General features: G+C 42.7%; 1 protein-coding gene across 3 annotated transcripts in view; it reads left to right on the top strand.

Annotated features, from left to right (window-relative positions):
* The window catches only part of SAMD8 (sterile alpha motif domain containing 8), an 82,850-nt gene extending 57,078 nt beyond the window's left edge, over positions 1-25,772 (top strand). For all 3 annotated transcript variants that reach the window (XM_088474957.1, XM_088474959.1, XM_088474958.1), the window contains exons 3-6: positions 9,728-9,823; positions 11,740-11,857; positions 15,219-15,369; positions 23,043-25,772. In XM_088474957.1, coding sequence (XP_088331083.1) covers positions 9,728-9,823; positions 11,740-11,857; positions 15,219-15,369; positions 23,043-23,347 — 670 coding nt within the window. In that variant the 3' untranslated portion in view covers positions 23,348-25,772. The remainder of the gene's footprint in view (positions 1-9,727; positions 9,824-11,739; positions 11,858-15,218; positions 15,370-23,042) is intronic.
* The last annotated feature ends 339 nt before the right edge of the window (positions 25,773-26,111 follow it).

The raw sequence follows: 26,111 nt of genomic DNA, 5'->3' as shown, positions 1-26,111 counted from the left end.
GGAGAGCAGGGGACCCGTGTCGGAGACTGCACACGGGCCCCCTCCTCTCTAGAAACGCCCGTGTTCAGAACCCTTTGGTTCACCCTAAAAAAGACATGTAATTTTTGGGCGAAAATTTAAAAAGTGTTTCAAAATGGGTAAAAAGTACTTGGACTTGTATTTTGGGGCGCCGTTTTTAGGATTGCAGGTGGCTGCAGCAGGTGTTTTGTTAAGTTTTTTTTATAATTCACTTTACAGACAAAAAAAGAAACTAGTACCCATTTAAATGTACCCCCAATTTAACTACAGCTAAAAATTTTTCCAAAAGAAATGGCTTTTTGTCATTTTCCCACACTTATGTAAATATTATAACAGCCCAATTTAAGAACCCAAAATACTTTTTATTAGGTCAATTAAAAAACTTCTATATTGATTTCCAGGGTCAGTTAGGCTTTTTATGTGGTACAGACTGATTTCCCCAAAATTACCGGCCCTTTTCGCTAGTTTCGTCTTTCGCTGCATTCACACATCTGCATTTTCGCCTGTTTTGCCATTGAATAGGGCGAAAAGCGGGAACGCGCTTTGTGAAAGTACACGATAACTTTGCGTACACACAGATGAATGAGGCGAAAAGATTGCAGCGGCAAATGCATTTCGCCGTCCGCAAATTTTTGCCTATAATTGAATCTGCCCCTTAGTATTAAACTGCAAATTATATCTGTTTTGCGCTCCCAGTATCTTTATCTGTTTGGTGCTGTGGTAGGTGGGGGTGCTGAGGGTAATTTCTTGCGGCTACTGCTGCTGCTAACAGTGAAGAGTGGTGGGCGGGTGGCCAGAAGAGGGTACTACCTTTTAGCAAACAATAATGGTAGTGGTTGTGGCAGTGGTGGGGGAAGGGGTATGGGCTACTTTTAGCTGCACTTCTATCTACCCTTACCCCCTCCCTGCCCCCAACACTGCCTGCCCCTAATCTAATTGCCCCCAGTACTGCCCCAGTTGCTATCTATCTTTACCCCCTCCCTACCCCCTGTACTGCCTGCCCCTAACCCCCTCCTTGCCTCCCAGTACTGTGCCAGCTATCTAACCTTACCCCCTCCCTACCCCCAGCACTGCCATTCTGTAGCCTCCTCCTTGTTCCCCAGCACTGTTGCAACTGCTGTCTGCACTTTCCCCCTCCCTATCCCCAGCAATGCCTACCCTCACTCCCCTTTACCCCCAGCAATGCCTACCCTCACTCCCCTCTACCCCCAGCAATGCCTACCCTCACTGCCCTCTACCCCCTGGGGGAAGAGAGAGGAGGGCAGTGAGCTCTTAGTTTTATTTGCCAGGCGGCTGCTCCGTCTTCTCTACAGCCGCAGGGTGTGGGTGCAGCTGGTACCAGGCTGCCCATTCACTGCTTCTAGAAGTGATTGGGCAGGGGGAGGATCCAAAGGTGCAGAGGGAACAGGAGGACCCTCTGAGAATGGCGGCAGCTGGAAGATTATATTACAGCAAGCCGCCCACTGGGCATTTCTGACATGGTCACATCAGATGCGACCATGTGAGGGAAAGCCCAGCCTGGTGTGGTCGCATCTGATGCGTCCATGACAGGCAAGAGGTTAAGCTCCTTCTACCCCAACTGCTGCTTGCCCTTAACCCCCATAGTATGTGGATGGATCCAGAAATAGTGGAGTTGGACCCCAATTTTTTAAAGAAGGGAACCTGGGACTCCAATTTTTTTGGCTCAGCACAATCACTACCGGGGGAAGGGCATTACCTAGCATTAGTATAAAGGCACAGGTGCCTCTTAAGATGCACGAAGTGGGGGTCCTAGTCCTTGCACAGTCAGACGCTTGTACATCGGGGGAAGGGCTTTTATTAGAATAAAGTCACAGACGTGACTACGGCAAAAGACTCTAAAGCAGTTGCAGCAGAGTTCGACTCTGAATCCGCCCCCGTATCTTCTTTCGAATGGCCATGGACATATCGTGTGCGTCGGCCAGTGTGAGAAGATGATATGTCTGTGAACAACGGCGTTCAGACATATCGCGTCAGTTGTGCTACACAGCCAATGGCAGACATGGCCAAAACAAGGGTTTCTGTCACCTGGTGCAAGGCCGTAATTTGGTACCCCTTCCACCCTCTGCCATACCTATAGACTCTTTCCTTTCAGAAACCCCTCTAAAGCAGTCTCCCCCCCCTTTCCCATATCACTGCAATGCTGCTGCAATTGCAAGCCCTAGAAATACAGTAATTTTATATTGATGACTGACCTGTGCATAGGGGCTGGGAGTCTTCTAAAGCAGATTTATATTTAGGACTAAACAAATATATTGAACAGCAACTACATTAATTTATTTATGAGGCCTTCCATAATATGCAACTGCAAGCTAACCTGCATCTTCCTGGATTCAGGTAGCAAGGAAGGACGCTGTATGTATGTGTGTGTATATATATGTATATATATATATGTGTATGTGTGTGTATATATATATATATATATATATATATATATATATATATATATACAAAGAATATAGTGACCTTATAAGTAGACCACAGCACACATAATCCACCCCAGGCTATTCACGCCCTCCCACCTTCTGAGGTAATTGCCCACCTGCCTCCTAGCACTAGCCAACCAGCTACACTCAATAGCTGGCAGTGACGAGCAGTATCACATCCCCTGGTTGATACAAGCGCCACTGACTGTCCCCTGGCACCAGGTGATGGCTCTGCCCAGCTCTTGCCGCATACTCATAGTTCCTGATGAACATCGCCAGACCCCACATTCCACACAGACCTCTTCTCTACACAGCAGGGGCAAATCCTGGACACAACTGTCTGTGATTTAGGGGGCTATGTACTAAGCAGTGAAAAGTGATAAGGTGCCAGCCAATCAGCTCCCAACTGCCATCTCACAGGCTGTGTTTGAAAAATGACAGTTTGGAGCTGATTGGCTGGCACCTTATCACAGACTTATCACTTTTCACTCTGTCTCTTATCACTGCTTAGTACATAGACCCCTTAGGGAGGATCCTCTGTGCTGGTTTTAGTGCCAGGGTTGTGACATCACACTGTGTGTACGGGTGGTCAGACGACCGCCCTTACACTTGCTGCACAGGCTGGACCCGCAGCCAGAGGCAGTGATGTTTGTTCAGTGTGTATGAACAACCATCATCTGCAGATATATCTTTCAGGTGTGTATCCAGCTTTAGTGTCAAAGCCTTTGTGTTTGCTCTATATAGCCCTTTTAAAGTGCATGCTGCTTGTGTACCAGGGGTAACTATTCATTTAATCAAATCTATATTTAAATGACTGTACTAAGCATGAAAACAGGCACATATGCGATTTTTTATTTCTATTGCAAAGATTTAGGTTTTAACTTTTCATTTTTCATATGTAATGCTTGATTGCCATTTCTGTGCCTTATTGTGTCTGCTTACATTTATTTTTTCCATGTTTATTAGCTTTCAGAGTAAGGGTGTTATGATTAGATGATATTGGTACCATGTTCAAGTGAACACTAGAAGTCACTTTAGTTCACTCTCTGTGCTGGAGTGAGCAAATCTGGGACAGCTTGTGTAATGTGTTACCCAATGTTAGCCCTGGAGATTTGCTAACATAACTTGTGGACTAAGAATTCACATTGTGTTTAGTTGATAAAATTAACTTTTAAAGTTGTTCAAAATAATGGGCTTTTATGTTTATACATATAGTAATATCACGTTTTGCAAAATATAATGTACACCCGTCAAATTTCGCCTTCATGTAAGAAACGTTACTTGTTTCAAATTCAAACTGTTTATAAGGAACAATGTTACCCCTTACCGTAAAACAGAAATGGGTTCCAATCAAAAGAGCTACAGTAAAAAGATAGTGTCTAGATAGACAGTCAATAGGTAGACAGGGTCAAAAGGTTGACATTGAAATTGTTGACTATTTTTTTTTTTTTTTTGATTAGGGTTGCTTACAGGAGGACAGAAAAAAAAATTCCTTCCAGCTCACTGCAGCAATGTCAACAAAAAATACTTAAATCCTAGTACTACATGATAATAGAGATTCAGAGGTATTAGTTGCATACATTTGCAAATATATAAATAAGCGCCAGGCCATCGTCAAGGCTCCTCTATACTGGCGTCCCTAACATTAAGGGGTACATGTCTGAGAAGCAAGGTAGCCAAAAAATTCCAGCCAAGGACCATCCCCAGGACATCACACGAAAAGAGGATTTAGATTGCAGTCCGTCTGTCATTGATAACCTCATATTCCAAGGAAGTGGTCCCAATTTACTTAGTAAGCATTTACTCAGGGGTACTAGATTAATTTACTGAAATTTCAAAGTAATGTAACAGACCACAAAAAGAAAATAACTTGTTTTACACCAAAGATAGAAGTTATTATAAATGTATATCTTTAATATTATCTAGAACTTGAGACGGCATGAAAATAGTAGTTAGTAACTTAGGCAACAAAGAATTCTTACTGACATGTACACTCCATCAGTTGTAGTACACAAATGGAGCACTGTACACAACACCGAATATCTTAATTACTGCTTGTTTAATGTAATTATGGAAAGAAACAGGGGAAGTGTTTTCGGGTACTCTGATCGCGCTGAGCCAAAAAAAAGTGGGTCCTACCTGACCTTTTCTGGGTTCCATCTAAATTAAGGTTTTCTGTAAATCTAAAAATTTTGCAGCTACAGCCCATGAAGCATGTAGCAGATGACACTGACCCCGGTAGGAAAAAACAAACACAATGGCCCAAGTAGGAAAAAAACACACATTGGCCCCCACATGAAGAAAAAAACACATATTGGCCCTCACATGAAGAAAAACACACATATTGGCCTCCACATGAAGAAAAAAACACACATAGGCCCTGGTAGTAATATAAAATAAAACATATTGGCCCCATTAGGGAAAATGACAAACACCAAATACATTGGCCCAGATAGGAAAAAACCAAACACTGGCCCTCACCGGAAAAAAAACAAAACACATTTGCCCCCACAGGAAAAATAAATAAACTGATTCAAATTCATTGCATTGCAGTATCACTGCATCACTGTAGCGGAGATGGCATGCAGCTGCGTGACATCATGTTGACGCATCACCGTCTTTGAGTCACGTCAGGATCGAGGTTAGTCTGAGCCTCCTTGAAAAGTCCAGCATTGCCAGGCTACAAGGATGCAGCACGGTGGGTGCAGGCAGGGTTACATCAGAACTTGTGGGGCCCAGTATAAATTAAAGTCTGATTGGGCAGAGGCATATTTTCGGGGAATGGGTATGAAATACCGACTCCAGAAGCCCGACAGGACAAGATCCCGACTAGGCTGGTAAGTACCCTAACCCTCCATTAGTGGTGCCCAACCTTAAGATTCCCGGGGTAGATGTATGATAGCGGCACTTAACGTGCTGCTATAACGCTTCCTGCTTCTCCTCTTTACCGAGGCGAAGCAGGAAGCACTACCGATGAGCTGTATAAACATCTCATCTGCCGGAGAGGGGGAGCGTTAACTCCCCCTTCCGGTGCTACCTGCTAGAGACCACAGTGCATTAGCCTAGTGCTGATGCGCTGTGTCAGTCCCCGCTGGCTCAACTGAGCATGCGCGGGATCTCGCAAGTATCGCGAGGTCCCCGCGTGCAGCCTGGAGCCGGCAGCCGCCGCAGCAGGGACAGCGCTGTCCCTGCTATGGGGATAGGCTAGCGCCAGGCTGTAGCTGTCGATAAGGACCGCTACAGCGGGCCGAACGGTCAGGCGATATGACCGTTCGTACATGGCCCAGGCTATCGGCGCTGCTATCTTGTAGATAGCGCCGATAATGACAGGCGCCCCTGTCATTTACCGCCCAGACCCCCGATCATACATCGGGGAGAAGCGGTATCAGCGTAACGTGATAACGTCATAACGTGCGCTGATACCGCTTCTGGGCTTCATACATCTCCCCTACGGGGTGGTGACTAACCCTAAGTCTCCCCGGGGGTTACCTAAATCTAGCCCTCCCTTCCCGCACCCTAAACCAAATCCTTCCGGGGGGGGGGGGGAGGGGGGAGTCTAACACTAACATTCCCCCCCAGTGGCGACTAACCCCCGCTCCCCCTAGCCTAACCCTCCCACGAGGGGGGGGTACCTAACACTAAGTCCCCCTGGGAGTCCCTAAACCTAACCCCCCTGGCTAAGTGCTATCCCGCCCGGAATTACCTCGATCGCTCTGGCTTCCTTCTGCATTCCGGTGTCGGGATTAAGATAGGCGTCGGTATTTCGATCCCAATCTTAAGTCCCCCATCAGGCTTTCGTTGTTGGGGTATAGACTGGCGGTATCTCGTCCACTGGTCTATTAACTACATCCCATTTGCGGAGGGTGGGCAGAGGGACACATTATAGCAGACAAGGGCACACATGGGGGTTGGGGCAGAGACAGGCAGATTGTCTACCTGTCATTACTGCGCCTGCTGCGGGGAACTCTCAGTATACATTGGTGTGCTCAGCTGTTTCGGGAGCTTCTGTACACACCACACCGAGCTCCGCAGGGCTGCCGCACTATGACAGGCAGCCAATCACTCTATGCTGCAAGGACAGCGAGTATGGACAACCGCCCGGCAGCTGTCGGCAACTCCCCCTCCCCTGCTGCAGACATAAGCGAACACTACTGGCGGCCCTGGGTACTGGTCCCAGTTCCCTGCTGCAGCCGATCCGCCTCGAGCCGGCCCCGAGCACCAGTCGCCCGCTCACCAAACCCCCACCTGCTACCCGCTTAGGTCCTTACCCTTACTGGATGTCTTCATTCCAGGTGTAGGGGCAGTGTTACACGGGGCCACGGAGCCGCATGTCCCTGTAGTGACGCTGCACGATCTAAGGTGCCAAAAAGGTTTGGCCCGACTTCACCTCTGCTTTTTGTTGCCTGCGGCTGGGCCAGGGACATCAATCATTAATGAGGAGCTAGAGATTGGCCGCAGCGGAGCACGTCCCTGGGGACTCACCCATTTTGAAAAAGTGAGTCCCCGGTCCTCAATACCGGGTAAAATACGTGCTATAGTGCATATTTGCAATCACTGGTACTAAGGTGGTGGTGGGCTGCTACATAATGTTATGATTGGCCACACACTGCTACAGACTTCTATGTGTGGCCATAGGCTGATTTGCTCATGATTTAAGTTGCCCTTAACAATATACCCAAGAATGAGGATCCAGTAAATGGGTAAGACACACAGACATTATAAGGGTGATTATGATTTTGGCAGGTAACAGCATCAAACCTAAAGTGACTTCAGAAATATATGTTGTATAGGCAACAACCTATGCCCAGCTCAACACAGTATACAACACATAGCTGTATCTGTGTCCCAAAGAAGTGAATTAACATCAGCGTATGTGTATTATTATGTGCTATTAACTTCCCATTGTATGCAGATGAGTCTTCATTAATGTGGGCATTTACTGTAATGTTGATCATCAAAATATGGTAGTAAACAAGTACACACTGAACAGAATAGTTTCCTGATTTAACAAAGGCTGCTGTCGCATAATATGGAAAGGCCGTACTCTCTCCATATTAAAGATATCTTTGGTGAATTTAGTTAAATTATTAATGAAAGGAATATATATACAGTCAGGTGCATAAATATTGGGACATTGACAGAATTTTCATATTTGGGCCTCTATTCACCACCACAATAGCTTTGAAATTAAACAAACAAGATGTGCTTTAAGTGCAGACTTTCAGATTTAATTTGAGGGTAATTACATCCAAATCAGATGAACGGTGTAGGAATTACAACGGTTTCTATATGTGCCTCCCACTTTTTAAGGGGCTAAAAGTAATGGGACTATCAACTCAAAAGCTATTTCATGGACAGGTGTGGGCTATTATCAATTAAGCAGGTAAAAGGTCTGGAGTTGATTCTAGGTGTGACATTTGCATTTGGAATCAGTTGCTGCCGACTCTCAATATGAGATCCAAAGAGCTGTCACTATCAGTGAAGCAAGCCATCATTAGGCTGAAAAATCAAAACAAACCCATCAGAGAGATAGCAAAAACATTAGGTGTGGCCAAATCAACTGTTTGGAACATTCTTAAAAAAAGAACGCACCGGAGAGCTCAGCAACACCAAAAGACACGGAAGACCATGGAAAACAACTGTGGTGGATGACAGAAGAATTATTTCCCTGGTGAAGAAAAACCCCTTCACAATAGTTGGCCTAATCAAGAACACTCTCCAGGAGGTTGGTGTATATGTGTCAAAGTCAACAATCAAGAGAAGACTTCACAAGAGTGAATATAGAGGGTTCACCACAAGATGTAAACCATTGGTGAGCCACAAAAACAGGAAGACCAGATTAGAGTTTGCCAAACAACATCTAAAAAAGCCATTACAGTTCTGGAACAACATCCTATGGACAGATGAGACAAAGATCAACTTGTACCAGAGTGATGGGAAGAGAAGAGTATGGAGAAGGAAAGGAACTGCTCATGATCCAAAGCATACCACCTCATCAGTGAAGCATGGTGGTGGTAGTGTCATGGCGTGGGCATGTATGGCTGCCAATGGAACTGGTTCCCTTGTATTTATTGATGATGTGACTGCTGACAAAAGCAGCAGAATGAATTCTGAAGTGTTTCGGCAATATTATATGCTCATATTCAGTCAAATGCTTCAGAACTCATTGGACGGCGCTTCACAGTGCAGAAGGGCAATAACCCGAAGGCTAAAAAGTGGAATGTCATGCAATGGCCAAGTCAATCTCCTGACCTGAATCTGATTTGAGCATGCATTTCACTTGATGAAGACAAAACTGAAGGGATTATGCCCCAAGAACAAGCAGGAACTGAAGACATTTGCAGTAGAGGCCTGGCAGAGCATCACCAGGGATGAAACCCAGCGTCTGGTGATGTCTATGCGTTCCAGACTTCAGGCTGTAATTGCCTGCAAAGGATTTGCAACAAAGTATTAAAAAGTGAAAGTTAGATTTAGGATTGTTTAGTTTGTCCCATTACTTTTGGCCCCTTAAAAAGTGGGAGGCACATATAGAAACCGTTGTAATTCCTACACCGTTCACCTGATTTGGATGTAATTACCCTCAAATTAAATCTGAAAGTCTGCAGTTAAAGCAGATCTTGTTTGTTTCATTTCAAAGCCATTGTGGTGGTGAATAGAGGCCAAAATATGAAAATTCTGTCAATGTCCCAATATTTATGCACCTGACTGTATGTAATGTAGTAGTTTAAATTTCCATTTAAGTGGTAAATAGTGGTGTACTGTTTTCCTGGATCTTACTAATGTGTGGATGTCTACATATTGCGAAACATACCCAGTGGTAAGGTCACATTTTGGGTACAGTGTCTGTCACTGAGAGAAGCAAAAGCAGACTACATTCCAGTAAGTTATTTCACAATAAACAAAACAGTGTCCGTTTCATCTTAGACACTGTAACCAATAGGAGCTAAGGTCACTTCTGTTCCTTTACCCATGGTGCACTGCTCATTGTTCTACATCAGGGAGGCAATTACAGAGACTATCATTGTGTGAGAGTAAATAGTTGCAGTAATATTGTTGAAAATATATTTTTGGATTAATTACATTTGATGGTTTTGTTGTAAACAAACAATTTTTTCCAACAGGATAATGAAAACCTCTTTCTCATGCAGTAACATGAGCTGCTCTCTTAGGATCACAGTGCCACCTAGTGTTTATTTTACATAATTGTATACGTTGACAAATGTAGTCCACCATGTATCTAACTTCTCCCCTACATTGCTGTGCAGCGTCCCTCGAATCCCCTGGGCCTTCGCAATGACAGAGATGTGTGGAGTGGTTCTGTGCTACATCTGGATCCTCGTACTACTTCTCCATAGACACAGGTAGTTCATGGAAAAGAATCCTTCATCTTGTTTTACATGTCTCTTTGTACATAAATCAAAGCTAATTGTTTACAGCAACAAAAACTGATTTTTATGCCCAATATTAGCATGAAGCCACTTCACTCATTCATAGCTGCATGAAGTATTTTATTTTATTAAAAAAGCTCCGTAAACGAATAGCTGATTTGTCCCCATCCATGCAGGTGGAGGGTATATAAATATTCATTAGTTACGCAGAGCTCTTGTCACAATCTTGTGCACCACAATTTGATTAGTGAGCTACCATTTTTTTATTTTCATAGCTGCAATCTGAGATTCATCACTGATTTGTGACACCACCTAGCAGAGATCTGATGTAACTGTTAATTTTACCATTGTTTGGTAACCCGTGATATTTTGTGTGTCCCATTGTAGTGCAAACCTTACATCCACACAGGGGAACTTCACCAGGTTTCAACTCATTCCCTGTTGTCAGTCGGGCTTACAAAATCATTAATGGATCCACCAAAATTATTCATACTAGTTAATTCATTCCGTCCATTTATGGCATTTAAACAGTGTAAAATCTGAACTATTAAACTATTAGTCAAGTGCTATTTGGATTAAATAAAATACAAAACAATATGACTATTTTAATGCAATTTTTATCATGTAAAATAAACGCTTATCTTAAAGTCTTAAGGGGGGTATCCATTTAGTGATATTTGCAGGCAATTGCACGATAACGACGTCGTTATCGTGCAATTCGCGCATGTATCGGGCACATTTAGGTCGGAAACGAACAGCGATTTGCGTGGCCGCTGGTCATTTCCGACATCTATCATCGCCCGTACATGCTGGTCAACCTGACGATCACGTCGGGTTCAGCATGTACGTGGATGACGGATGTCCATACACTGAACGAGAGAACGTTCAGTGTAGGCACATCACAGACATAGAAACGACAGCATGATTACAATGTCGTAATCGGGCTGTCGTTTCTATGTCTGTTAATAGGCACCATTAAGCTTGGTACACACCTAAACAACAGTGTGACCCAGTGATGTGACAATGCAATGTAACGATATATCGCATCTCCATGCACACTTCACAAAGCATCGTACAACGCCGCGATATATCATTACATGCGTCATGTAAAAACGCTGCGTTGTACATGTTATTGTCCTTGCTGATGTATAGTACAGCAGATGGGACGATGCAACAACCCAACGATCATCAAACGATCGGGTGGATCTACCTGTACAAACTATACTATAATCGTTGCAATCTGTCACGGATCATAAGATAGTCCAGAATCATTTAGTGTGTACCGAGCTTTAGTCTACTGAGACCACATGTTACAGTGATTTTCATTATCCTGCATCTATTTTATGGTGGGCGCAGACCTGACAGCTATATCTGCAGATCATGGTCGTTCATACACACTGAACGGCCATCATCTGCCTGTGCCCCGGGTTCCTGTGGGCGGGTCGGGGGCGAGTCCCATTACCCTCCCCACGGCTTCTGCGGTGTGTGTGTACGGGCGGTCTGCAGACCGCCGGTACACACTTGCTGATGGACAAATATGCAGCACAGCCAATGCGATATGTCTATGAACGACGCAATACACAGACATATATCGTGTGTACACACCTGCCGATGGGCAGCAGATATATTGGCCGATCAATTGATCGGCCAATATATCTGTCAGTGTGTACCCAGCTTTATTAAGTAGGACATTCTATCTGGGCTGATCATTTTTATAGCAGTCTCACACTGATGTGCACAGAAAAATGCCTTAATACAGAATACATTACTTCCCTGTAGACATTTGTTTAGCTCATGAAATTTGGTTTGTATGTGTTTTTACATTTTAGTAAGCAAAGTAGTCATTATGGTTATCACTGATCCTTAATCTTAGTCTCTTTCTTTTCAAGGTCGATTCTCTTACGTCGACTCTGTAGTTTGATGGGGACTGTTTTCCTCTTGCGATGCATCACCATGTTTGTCACGTCATTGTCCGTCCCTGGGGAACACTTGCAGTGTTCAGGAAAGGTAAAAGCAGCCTATTAGTATATGTGTCTCAATAAAATAATCCTCCTTTTGTGAGCAACATCTTGTGTGCAGTGAACCAGTCATACAACACGTTTGCACTAATATTTGCATTTGGAAAGCTTACATTATTTTGCTTACAGTTCAAGGGGTCCATTTAATTAGCCCGCAATGTGCTGTTGGAATTCTGGCAAAGGCACCCTTCATCGCTCATAAATCACTCTGATTTCACCCCTAAATCTCACATTTTAGTCCGTAGCCCAATAGGGGGGCATATTGGAGTGTGAGAATTAGGGGCTACTGCAAGGGCGGCTCATGTACGTGTACTGCATCACATCTAATTAAATTGACCCTTCATCAGTATAGTAGGTTATACACTCAGATAGCGCTTTTTATAATTGAGAGAGAAAACATTTGACTGTTCCACCTAGGCATATGGTCTGGGTCGCCTAGGAAAATTATTTAGGTAACACTCACACAATCTTGGTCTTGCAGAGTATTGTCCCAGAGTACTCTAGTACCTCCTGGTGACACCAATCCCTGACTCTGTAACATAATGCCCCCCACATGGCCCTACAAGCTGAATGAGTTATTCTTACACACTAACAAAGCTGTCAGTTATGTATCATATAGACACAATATTAAGGTTGTAACTAAAAAATGTCAGGGCTCCATTGAAAATTCTGAAGGCCCCAACAATACTCCATTTTGCCCTGTAAATGTTAATCATACACCTTATCTACAAATCAAATTGTATATGTGTGTATATAATAATTATATTATAAACAAGGCAATGGTACATATAAAAGTTCCTAACTTATCCAAAATATGGACTTGGCTCCCTCCAGTTGTCGTGGCCCATCCCAGCACCGGGCCAATACAGACGACCCTAACAGATGAGCGCACATAATGCATTATCATATTGTCACACATGATGATTGTAGGTACTTAGATTCAATAATGTGTAGGAATATCGAAAAATACTCATCATAGGCCTCCACCTCCAAAACAGATAGAGATACCAATCCTAGAACAATTCACAGGCCACGGGTAAACATAGCATAATACTGTTGCTTGATTTTAAACAAAGATGATTAAAAAAAAGCTTTAATAAAATGGCTGTTTAATTACAAAACTGCTCGTCTGCAAATAGAACCAGGACCCTCTGGGTCTCTCATGGAAGCGTTCCAAAATATAGGACCATACCAACGTAGGAAAGGTTTTGGAATTACTGTAATAAAATATGCATTTATTTATTAATACTCATGCCTGTGATAAAGGTCTCAAAGGTTTGTTTGTTTTACTTGTCAACTTTCTTATTTACAAACATTTGTATTAGCATGTGAAAACTAGTCTTTACCAAGACCTTATTAGGATGCTGACCAACTAGTATATTTCATAATGGGTGTGGTGGTGTTGTGCAAACAAACCATGCATGCAGGTAAAGGAGGTGTTCATTCAGCTGGAGTGCAAAACTGAATGTTCCCCAACGCAGTCGAAATGTTAGGCCTCATGTTCGTCACAGTAGTTACAGTTGCATAACTTTCATTTCTCTTTCCTCAATGCTGGGGGACAATGGACCATGGGAGTTATAACCGGGATTGCAGGAGCTGGCACGTAAACTAAACCTGTAGCTTTAACCCTAAGCTTCTCCCCTATGCAACCCCATAATGTCAGTGTCATTTAAGTGCCAGAGGAGTTCGGCACGGTTGGGGTGCTCTGCAGCCCAGGGTTGCTAGTTCTTTTTATTTTACTTTGTAAACTTCTTATTTTATCTTACTCCGAACAGTACCTTTGTTCCAACTGAAAGTTGTTTCGGGTTTCCACTTTAACCAGGACATTGTCTTCCTTGTGTTTTCCCCATCGGAGATTTCCCGGGACAGATATCTTGCTCTGTCGGATGTTGCCCGGGCCCTGTGAATCTACTTGAATAGGACTTCGGCCCTCCGTCGGACGGATTCCCTACTGGTTATTTACAATGCTTAGAAGCTTGGCTGGCCGGCTACAAAGTAGACCATCGCACGTTGGATCCTATCAATAATTTCTCGGGCCTACTCTGATGCAGGGCGACCGGCACCTGTCAGGGTGTCGGCTCATTCTACGAGGGCAGTGGTGACCTCCTGGGCCGCGCGTCACGGGGCCTTGGCTGAACAGGTCTGCCGTGCAGCTACCTGGTCCTCTGTCCACACGGTTGCTCGGTTTTACAAGTTTCATGTTTTTGCCTCCGGCGATGCCCACTTTGGGCATACAGTTCTCCGATCAGGCAGCCTGAGCGTTCTCTCCCCTAGGAGGTGGCTGTTGAATGTCCCATGGTCCAGTGTCCCCCAGAATTGAGGAAATAGAAAAGAGTTTTTTTGGGTACTTACCGTTGAATCCTTTCTATGAGTCATGCTAGGGGACACTGCGTTCCCTCCCTCAAGCTCAGTCGTGTTGCGTTGTGTTATTTGTACCGGTTGGTCCCTGCGGTTTGTTTTTTATTTTGGTTATAACAGTTTCTCTGGGTTACTGCTTCCCCTTACCAGGCACTTTTGAAGTTGTACTGACCTCAAGGGGTTGCAGAGGGGAGGAGCTTAGGGTTAAAGATACAGGTTTAGTTTAAGTGCCAGCTCCTGCAGTCCCAGCTACAACCCCCATGGTCCAGTGTCCCCCAGCATGACTCGGAGAAAAGGATAAGTACCCAGAAATCCTCTAATTTATATAGTTTACATATTACTGGATTGGGGTGAAAAGCTCTTTTATATCCCCAATATAACACACATTCACAAATGTTGATACTGATTTACCAACCTTTTTGTTTTTCTTTCTTTTTTTTTTTTTTACATTAATTCTCTTCCAGGGATGATGCTTCTCAAATATGATGTTTGCTTAATTAATGCATCACATTTTGCTTTATTTTGGGTGGATTTTGTATTAAAATAGTTACAGCTGCCTGATCCCACTAATTTGTTACTTATATAATACGTTCTAATTTATGGAAGATGTTTCCAACCAAGGCACAGACAGGAAAATATGTGCATATATGTGGGATTTATTTACTGCATTCTCTGCATGGTGCTTTAAAGAATCATGCGGCGCTGCACGAGAATAGGTTGTCACACTTATTTCAGTTGTACCCAAGGTTCCTGACGTCTGACACACTCAAGCTTTATGTTCCTCTGTGTTGTTAATCAATATTTATAAAAAAATATATTTAAAATATCTAAAATGTTGGATGAACTTTTCATTTACTTTTTTTGGGCAGCACTGTACAGGGAATGCCTCAGTAAATATAATTTAGGAAAAGAAATGTAAATATATAATGTTCCATGTAAATAAAGCTTCACGAGTATGTTCTCACACTGGTAATTCATTTATATAATTTTAGCTGTATGACAATATGTGGGCAAAGCTGCAGCGTGCTTTCGCAATATGGAGTGGCTTTGGCATGACTCTAACAGGAGTGCACACGTGTGGAGACTACATGTTCAGTGGGCACACTGTGGTCCTCACCATGCTGAACTTCTTTGTGACAGAATGTAAGTTCAACTGACATTATGCGACTATATTTTGAATTCAATTTTTAAATTCTGTTTCAACTGTTCTTCCCCTCCATAAAAATATCTATATTTTATATGCAGTGATCTAGCTGAATGTTTTCTCTCTCCATTCTTACCAGAGTGTCATTCTGTTTTTTTTATATGCCTATTATTAGTTTGTCTGGCTCTACAACATACATACAGGATACATAAACTACTGGTCAAAGTTTTAGAACACCCCCATTTTTCATTTACATTTACATACTGTAACTCTGTTTACTCCTAAATTAAAGCCTATAACAAATAAACAATTGGAGAGAGAAAAAAATCCTAGAATCATTCTGTTCAACAAAATGAAATCTAAATGTTTGACTGTATCCACCTTTATAACCGCTGATCACACTTGTGGTATTCTCTCTACAATGGAAATCAGATATTGTTCAGGAAGTTCTTCCCAACACTGTTGCAGAAGTTCCCAGAAATGTGTGGCACTTTTAGGTTGTTTTGCTTTCACCCTTCAGTTCTTCCCAAACCAGCTGAATGGGGTTTGAGTCTGGAGACTGTGCTTACCATTCCGTGATTTGAAGCCTACCATCTTGTTCTATTCTTCATAGGTAGTTCTAGCATAGCCTGGAGGTATGTTTTGGGTCATTATTTTGCTGTAGGATGAACCCTTGACCGACTGGGCATAGACCTAAGGATTTTGTATGGTGCTGCAAAATGCTTAGGTAGTCCTTTTGGTTCAGGGTGCCAGACACTCTTTGCAAGTCACTGACTAATGATCCAGCCAAAAACAAAAAAAACCCAGACTATCACATTTCCTCCTCCATGTTTGACAGCTGGTGTCATGGAGTTTATTTCTAAGCGGCGGCTTGTAAAAGCTGCCGCTTTCCAGCATGTTTCAGCCTGGAATTTAACAGGGCAAAGCTTTTAACAGCAATACATGGGGTCTTAAACACTGTAGGAAAAGACAAAGCTTAGTAAATAAACCCCACACATACAGGAACCATCCTTTTGCCTACTTGACTGCGTACTGAAATCTGTGATGATCCAAGGATTTTACATTTTGATTCATTGATCCATAAGACTCCAGTAGCCCACTGGTGGTGCTTCATGGCCCAGGCAAACCTCTTTTTCATTGCTGCAGAACATTTGTAAGTTCTTAATTCATTACTCGTCCCTGAAAAAGGCCTTGTTTTATAACTAGTGAAATTTACATTATTTTTCAGTGTTTATTAACCTTAACGTTTTATAAAAATTATCAATTTACCTTTGTATAATTTCAGGTTAATAACTGTAATTGTTTACATTTCATTAAACGCTGGAAAAATTGTGGTGTTCTAAAACTTTTGACCGATAGTGAACGTCTAACCTATAGTTTTACAACTGAGTAAATGTTAAACTCTACTTACAGTATTAATGGCCATTAAAGAACACTTTTGTGTTTTAGAATTACATTTAAAAATTGTAAAATTATGTAATCCAAAACCCTCTATCTCTTTACTTGGTTTCCTGAAGGGATTTTTGACATAGATGTGTTTTAAGGGACATTACAAATGGCGGGAATCCCACATTCATGGAAAAGAACACCTTAAATATTTATAATTATCAGGCACCATGCAGACCCCTCACATTAAATATTTGTACATTCATTGTACTGTACAGTATATCTGTTCTGAACTGGCAGTGACCAACAATCCTCTGTGTCTGACTGTGTGAGCTAAACGTGAAACCGATCACAAGTAGAAAATATGAATGTGATGACCAGATACTGTTAAGAAAAGGCACCAAATGGCACAGTCCCGTGTTCTTGTACATTTGCAATAATGGATGCTGCAACTGAATGACACTCATCTTGTGCCCATGTGAGGTTTTGTCATTGTGCAACTGATTTGTTGTAAGCACTGATATATTGTCTCTATTTGAAACCAACGTTCATCTTGCTCCAGACTGCCACAGGCCAGCAGGTTACCTGGAACTGTAGCTCGATTCTGGACCAAGGGATCCCTTTGGCTGGTAACCACTTTATGCTTGATACACTAATTGAAGCAGACTGACAGAAAGTAGAATATATTGGAGAATTTGGCATAGCTGAAGTTCATAACAGAGTACACTATGAAGTCACGGTAGCAGTGGGGTTGAGCACAGCCAGAAACCGTAACAAAGGGAAGGAATCGGTGCACGCGCAGTAGTCAATTGACAATAAGAGTGACGTGATTGAACCTCAATAACCTACCGATATTAAAAAAATAGAGGACTTTTATAGAGAGGATTGAAACAATGCAGGTGATGTAAGCCATGGGCAACATCACATCCAAGAATAATAGCAGCTTCCAACATCAGGAAAACGAATGACACTAAACTTGAATATTCGTCAGTACTAGGTGTGTGCACCGGCCACTTTTCGTGTTTTGGATCTGGATCTTTCTTCATGTTTTGGATCTGGATTGGTTTTGCCAAAACCACCCTTCAGTGTTCTGGGTTTTGTGTTTTGGATCTGTATTTTTTTTTTTAAAAAAGCATAAAAACAGCTAAAATCACAGAATGTGTTGATTTTTCTGCTCCTATGCTATTATTAACCTCAAAAACCTTAATTTCCACTCATTTCCAGTCTATTCTGAATACCTCACAATAGTGTTTTTATATCCAAAAGGTTGCACCGAGGTAGCTGGATGACTATGCTAAGAGATACGAGTGGGCGGCACAAACACGTGGTCCAACTAGGAGTGACACTGCAGTGGCAGACAGGATGGCAGTTTGAAAAACTAGGCCCCAAACAGTACATAATTCAAAGGAAAAAAAAAAAGGTGCAAGATGGAATTGTCCTTGGGCCCTCCCACACACCCTTATGTTGTATAAACAGGACATGCACACTTTAACAAACCAATCATTTCAGCACCAGGGTCTGCCACACGACTGTGGCTGAAATGATTGGTTCGTTTGGTCCCCCACAAAACAAGCTGGCAATTAATCTGTCCCTGCACAAACTGGCTCTACGGAGGCAAGATGTCGTCCTCATTCACCGATTCCTTACCCTCTTCAGTGTTGTGTACATCCTCATCCTCACAGAGTATTAATTCGTCCCCGCTGGAATCCACCACCACAGGTCCCTCTGTACGTTCTGGACGCTGGTCTCCCTGGAAGAGTTGATAATTAATTTTTATGAACATCTTCTCCACATTTTGTGGAAGCAACCTCCTACGCCTTTCGCTGACAAGGTTCCCGGCTGCACTAAACACTCTTTCGGAGTACACACTGGAGGGGGGGCAACTCAGGTAAAATAGAGCCAGTTTGTACAGGGGCCTCCAAATTGCCTCTTTTTCCTGCCAGTACAGGTACGGACTGTCTGACATGCCTACTTGGATGCTGTCACCGATGTAATCCTTTAACAGACAGACTCATGCTTGTCGCTGCTGCTTTGAGGATGCAGGTGCGGCTACAGCCCACACATTTCACAAAGACAGAAAAAAAAAGAAGAATTTTTTATTTTGTTTGGAGTGCACTTTGGCGGTTACAGAACCCTTTAAAGGACAAGCCAGCCGGCCCTTTACTTATGACACAGGCGCACGCAGTCGCTGAATGGCAAAAGTGGCCAGAAATTTTTCGGGCCACCCAAAGCGTCTCCTGCACGCCCCTGTCGCTTTACAGAAAATTCTGCACCACCAAGTTTATTGTGTGAGCAAAACATGGGACGTGCTGGAATTTGCCCAGATGTAATGCCCGCACAATATTGGTGGCGTTGTCAGATATCACAAATCCCCAGGAGAGCCTAAGTGGGGTAAGCCACTGGGCGATGATTTCTCAGTTTCTCTAAGAGGTTGTCGGCGGTGTGCCTCTTACTGAAACCGGTGATACACAGCCTGCCTTGGAAGGAGCTGGCGTTTCTGAGATGCTGCTACTGGTGACGCTGCTGTTGTTGCTGCGTAAGGTAATACATTTACCCAGTGGGCTGTCACAGTCATATAGTCCTTAATCTGCCCTGTTCCACATATCCGTGGTTAAGTGGACATTGGGTACAACCGCATTTTTCAGGACACTGAGGACACTTTTTCTGACGTTTCTGTACAGTCTCGGTATCGCCTGCCTAGTGAAGTGGAATCTAGACGGGATTTGGAACCGGGGACACACTACCTCCATCAATTGTCTAAATCCCATGCACTAATGGCGGATACCGGACGCACGTCTAACGCCAACATAGCAGTCAAGGCCTCAGTTATACGTTTTGCTTGAGGATGACTGCTGTCATACTTCATCCTCCTCGCTGAGGACTGTTGGAGGGTCAATTGTTTAGTAAAAGTAGTGGTGTTCCTACTTCCTCTCTGGGATGATGAACAACTCCCAGCAGCAGCAACAGCACTAGGAGGAAGTGGTTCTTGGTCTTTCCCTATTTTATTTTTATCGGAGAAAGTTTGGTCCTCCATTTAGGTTATATTGATATATACGTGTGGCTAAGGCGGACACAAACACAGAAAATAATTTTTTATTTTTGTTGGAGACTAGTGCACTTTGTGGGTTACACCACCCTTTAAGAAATGAGCCAGCCGGCTCTTTACTTATGGGACAAAGGCGCATGCTTGGCGCTGCTCCTTTTTTGATGCACGTGCAGCCACAGTGCACACAATTCACAAACACAGAAAATATATTTTGTTTGGAGTGCGCTTTGGGGGTTACAGCACCCTTTAACGGTCAAGCCAGCTGGCCCTTTACTTATGACACAGGCGCACGCTTGGCACTACTTTGTTGATGCACGTGCGGCTACTGCGCACACAATTCACAAACACAGAAAAAATATTTTTTTTTGCACTTGGGGGGGAGCACCCCCTGGACAAAACTACAGCACCCCTTTAGGACTGGGACACTGCACAGGACTTTGGAGTGGACACAGCCACTATGGACAACTGACTGCACAACACAGTCCAGCCAGCCCCTATGGACTTTGGAGGAGTGGACACAGCCCCTATGGACAACAGCAGCACAACACTACACTACACTACACAGCCCAGCCAGCCCTAACTCCCACCCTTCCTCTTCACTGTCCACAGCCGAGTGAGAAAATGGCGCCGATGCGGGTACCTTATATAGGATCCAAAACCCGCCAGAGCCGGAAGGCGGGATGATGACGTTTTGCCTCAATTTCAGATCCGAGTCAGGCGGGAAAAGTCGAGCCTGACTCGGATCGGGGGGGTTCGGATTTCAGAAATCCGAACCCGCTCACCCCTAGTCAGTACCATATCTTGCGATGTAGACTTAGAGCAGAGGTCATAACGGAATACTTATATTGAGTCTAATGACCCAGAACAGTGATAGTACTCCCTTCATAAAATGCAGCTTCCAGGTGCACTAGGCGTAGCAGGATATTTTTTGTGAAAGATGTGGGTCTATCTAGTTTTAGCTGGTAAATATTCATAGAGATATATAGAGAATATAACTGCGCATAGGTGGCTGCAGAGGAGAACTGTCATAAACCATCCATCCAAAATACAGTCAGCAAACAAAGTAGACAGGACCCACTACTGGGTAGTGCGCAGTATTGGGTCCTATCTACTTTGTTTGCTGATGCTAAATATTAAAATTTACTGCGAGCAGTATATATAGTATTGGTTTATTAGTTTCCCTTCAGCAAATGTCTATTTTAATAACAGGAGAATTTGAGAACAGATCTGTCGTCCCATCGAATTGATGGGACGACAGAAAAAAAAAAAGAATAGAAAAATAAAGAAAAGAAAAAAAAAGCTAAAAAATTCTAGGGTGTAATAGACACATCTCCCAAAAGAAAAAGATAAGACACAAAGGGCCTGATTCAGACCCGGACGCTATGCTACGCTCGCTCACATTGAGCGATTTTTATGCAATCTGCGCATGCGTATGAGTCGCAATGTCGCGAACCAGTTATTGCGATGGGAAAGTGCTCGCCCGTAGCCCGCAGTTGGGCCGCTATTTTGAGTGACAGTGCCGTTTGTGGGTGGTAACAGGGGAAGGTGCTTGTAAACGGGGGTGTGGATGTGCGAACGCAGAATGGCGTCTAATGGGTGTGCATAATTAGCAAAGTAGCGTCATTACACACATGATTGAGTTCTATTTTAGCCTAAATTTCTCGCAATGTTGTGGTGGGAAAAGGCTACCGCAAGCACTGCAAGCAGCTCCGATGGCTCTCGATGTTCCCAATTATGGATTTATCGAGCTTTTCCTGGCAATCCTGGAGTGATGTCAACCAGGATCCCGTTCAGAGATGACGTGTGTTGCGAGTGGCAAAGGGGCATCTTTTTACAGGTGCGAGCGCATAGTGCAGCCGCTCGCTATTACTTAGTGGGCGGCTTACAGGTGCGAGCGCATAGTGCGGCCGCTCGCTATTACTTAGTGGGCGGCTTTACGCAACGCAGTGCGAGCACATGATTTAAATAGCCGGCCCCTTTTAGCCAGCGAGCGCCCGCAAATAGCGTCCGGGTCTGAATCAGGCCCAAAGTCCGGTGCACATACATAGGTTTATCATGCCAAAGTTGACTTCTCTAAAAAAAAATGTTATTAAGTAAAATATAACTTTTTTAATGTTAATTATTAAATTATGGTGTACAGCACTTTTCTGATTTGGAATAGAGATTATGGCTTTTGGGACGTTCTAGAACAACCTTAACTCTATATTGATGTTCAGGGTTTGTGAGTAAATCCAAATCTAATCCAATTAGATAACCACAAACGCTTCCAGAATGTCTTGGAATATATAATTCACAAAATGTTGGAAATTGGCATGAGTGTGGGAAAGGCCAAAAGGCATGACATAATGCTCAAAATCCCCTTAACAGGTATGAAAATACAGTCCTCCACTCCCCTGGATATAAAGATGTTATGCCCCTCTTAAATCAAGTTTGGTGAAGACCTTGCCAGATCACAGCCTCTTAAAACGCTCCAGAATGAATGATAAAAGATACCCGAGATAACGGCTTCCAACCTGTATGCTAAGATCATCAGGGAAACTGATGCCACTTTGCTTGTGAGTTTGGAGTACCGCTTCCTGTTACATACGCGAAGAGCTAATTTATAGGAATCTTGGGATCTGTGCTCTTGGGTTTTTCACCAAATGAATTGTCGGGAGCTGCTCGTTGCTGGAGTCATCCAAACTCCCTGGGAATAAAAGAAGTATGGTTGATTGCTTAGAGTACTGCACTATTTAATTGGTATATGTGTATGTTGTCACTTGGGAGTGTATGAGAATATCGAATGAGAAATTCGAGCGGATGTAAATGGAAAAAGAAAATATATTTTTAAAATCTAAATTATAATTCATAATAACCACTTCTTATGTCTGAGAGTCACAGTGCTCTCCAATACTGTATGTCTATGAAAGATACCACACAAGCACACCACCACTGCTTGTAAAGCAGCGATACCAGAGGAACACCTACCCTCATCAGAGGTAAAAAACATCCAACCACTGCAGAACGCCGCAATTGGGTGTGATAGGATCTCTCCGATAAGTCAACTAATAAAAGGATCTATATGTATGGGCATTTATACAGTTAACAATTGGATGGCATTGGATAACTCTTTCCAAAATAACAATTATTTGGTAGCCGAGAAAAATGTAATAAATGCAATGTTATTGAAGCTATGGGAGGACACAATTGTAGGTATAGTAGCTTTGCTTATATATTTATGGTGTGTATTCTGTATTTCAGACACTCCACGTAGCTGGAACTTTCTGCATACCCTGTCCTGGGTCCTCAACCTCTTTGGCATCTTCTTCATCTTGGCAGCACATGAACATTACTCCATTGATGTCTTCATTGCATTTTACATCACTACAAGACTGTTCCTCTATTACCACACTTTGGCTAACACTCGTGCTTACCAACAGAGTCGACGGGCGCGCATTTGGTTCCCGATGTTCTCATTCTTTGAATGCAATGTAAAAGGACCTGTTCCTAACGAGTACTGCTGGCCTTTCTCTAGGCCTGTCTTTCTGAAGAACTTATTCAACTAAACTATTGTTCCCATGCACTAAAAGAAAATACCGGGGATCCTCTCCCCCTCCCCCCAGAGAATGCCAGGACTGTCATTTGACGCATTCTCCTTTCTTGTCTCCTGTGAGTTACTGTGTGTGCAGGTACATTAGAAGCATGAAGCATCTATAGTGACCATACAACGTTTCCTAATGGAAAGCAAATGTTTGATGTACAAAGTATGGGAAGGTTGCCCAGTAGTTTTAGGACACCAATCTAATGATAACATGCTTGGGGTTTCCACCTTCACATGACATTAATTTACTGGCTTGTATATGGCCTCCTGCAACTTTTACTAAATACATTTTTACTTTTTAGTTGTATTTTGCTATGAGCTGGGTGTTTTTTCTTTCGTGCTCTGTGCATTTAGTAATCTACATAGCTAAAAATCACAAAAGGAAGCTAGTAGGAAAGAATGTAATCACTAAATGTGGCCGTCAGCTATGTACAAGCCAGCAAATTAAATGATAGTGTGCGTTACACTTGGCTTGGGAGTCTTGCACACAAAAACATGGACCTTGATGGGATAAGAAAATAACATGCATAAATGTCTTACTGATAAATCTGGCTATATGTGAGAAAACAGAACTTATTTCTTATTTACAGTTTATAAAAAATGCTGGAAATTCCTTTAAAAAGTTCTAGCTATATCTTTTAGCCTTCATTTAAGTTATTTGATATCATTTGCATCCTTGATTCATTATGTAAATGTAGAAGCTATTTCTGATCAGTCCAAATGACTAACAGTCTCCTTAATATATCAGAAAACAATTTACACTGCAGGATCTCTTCTTTATTTGCCAAAACCTGGAGGTCGGTGTTAACTGTCTTTGCATAGACTCCCGTTTGCTGCTAGGTAGCCCCTGATCGGTTAAAGATGGCCCCAAAAACCGTTGCATGTTGTGTGAGGGTAGAATGTATGGAGACTTAGCTTCAAAGATGGCGATATTACAGATGTGTCACACTGCCCAAAGCACCTGCAAACCTGGTCAGTGACCTGTCTTGTCAGCTGCTCTAATCAGATAACACAGTATACTGTATATAATAGGGTCTGATTTTTTTATTATTGTTGTTCTAACATGGCTGCTATGTTAAATCCACTCTCAACTCTGTGATATTTATTGAATAGTTTAATGTTGCATAGACATTGGCATATTGTATTCCATAATCTGGACAATTTCATTCCTTTCTCAGTATTCCTAAATACCACCGGTTCTCGTGATAAATCTAAAGGCGCGCCCAGCATTTATGTAGTTAACAAAAATAAAGAAATAACTGCACTTTTTTTTCAATTCAGATGTGAAGATTTTAATTTAATATGGCTTGTAAAAAAATATTAAACTAATTTATGTTCCAAAGTAGTAAATAACCTGTGCTTGCTAAACAACTATATCATTTCAGGTAAAGGGCAGTGAAACCTATAAATACCATTCTTTTCTGTATAGCTCTTGTGATTCAGTCTGCTAGAAAGCATGCAGGTTGATCATTGCCCTTTTATATAGCCATACAACTTGGGAACTGCAGCTAGTTCTTTAGTAAACCTTTGGAGTACATAGCCGGCATATTCTCTGGCTAAGGATTGTGGGTATTGAACCTCAGCAAAAGCCAGATCCAGAAATGTATCAACCCTTGGAATGAAGTATATCTGTAGAATGCCCTCTCCATGAACTAATATAGGGATTTTCAACTTCAATCCCCACCAAGAGGTCATGTTTTCATTATTTCTGTCTGTGGAAAGAGGAGAGTAGATTACTGATTAAGCATTAAAAAAAATAACTCACTTGTGCATGAATAAAGAAATCCTGAAAACATGACCTGTTGGGAGTTCTCGAAGATTGGAGTTGGAAACACCTGAAGTAATTTGATTTAGTTCAAGTCCTCAAGAGTGGGGAAGAGTAGAAATGTTGTAGCGTGCAATCATTTTAAATGTGCAATTATAACATTCTTCCTTGTTGTATTCATGAATACATTGTGTATTGAATACTGATGTGCATTTGCTTTGACTTGCACACAGATAGTATTAATGCAAAAGTTACTAAAATTGATCTGATATATGTGTATCAGAGTGTAGTGTGATTATGAAATTAGAGAATAGTAGTTTACGTATGATTTTACCTTAATTCGCGGACACTATTCTGTGTCTGATTCATGTCAGCCAGTTATCAACTGTATTCTTATCACTGGGTCTTTTTATTCTCAGTACAGTAAGCATCACATGGACTGTTTACTTGTAGACCTATATAAAAGCAGGATTTTTCCTGTTTGACATTACAGTTTGGTTTCAGTTCTCATCTTGTTACTATTGACTACATCACAGGATTGGATTCCGTTAGCCCACAAGTTAATTTGGAATGTGTGTATTGTTTACATTACTGTGAAAAAGTATTAAAGATGAGACTAATATCATCCAAGTGTCTATTACTGCATTACTTGTCTTGTCCTTTGACATTTCATGTAGCATACAATTTTTTAGACAGTCTAATGATGCCCATCCACTACTAGATGCGGGGACGACGGCACGATTACGACATCATGTCCGTGCTGTCGCCCCCCCCCCAGGGGTGAAGTGCATACACTGAACGTTCAGACGTTCAGTGTATGCCTATCAATCATCCCCGAACATGGCAACCTGACGGCGGTCGTCAGGTTGACCGTCATGTTCGGGCGATGATAGATATTAGAAACGACCAGCGGGCGCGCGCATCGCTGGTCATTTTTTAACATTTTGCTGTTACTGTTTACTGA

Source organism: Taudactylus pleione, unplaced genomic scaffold, assembly GCF_031769625.1.
Source record: "Taudactylus pleione unplaced genomic scaffold, aTauple2 ptg000157l, whole genome shotgun sequence".
Lineage (NCBI taxonomy): Eukaryota > Metazoa > Chordata > Amphibia > Anura > Myobatrachidae > Taudactylus > Taudactylus pleione.
The sequence above is the reverse complement of the archived record's forward strand: the minus strand, read 5'-3'. Positions and strand labels throughout refer to the sequence as shown.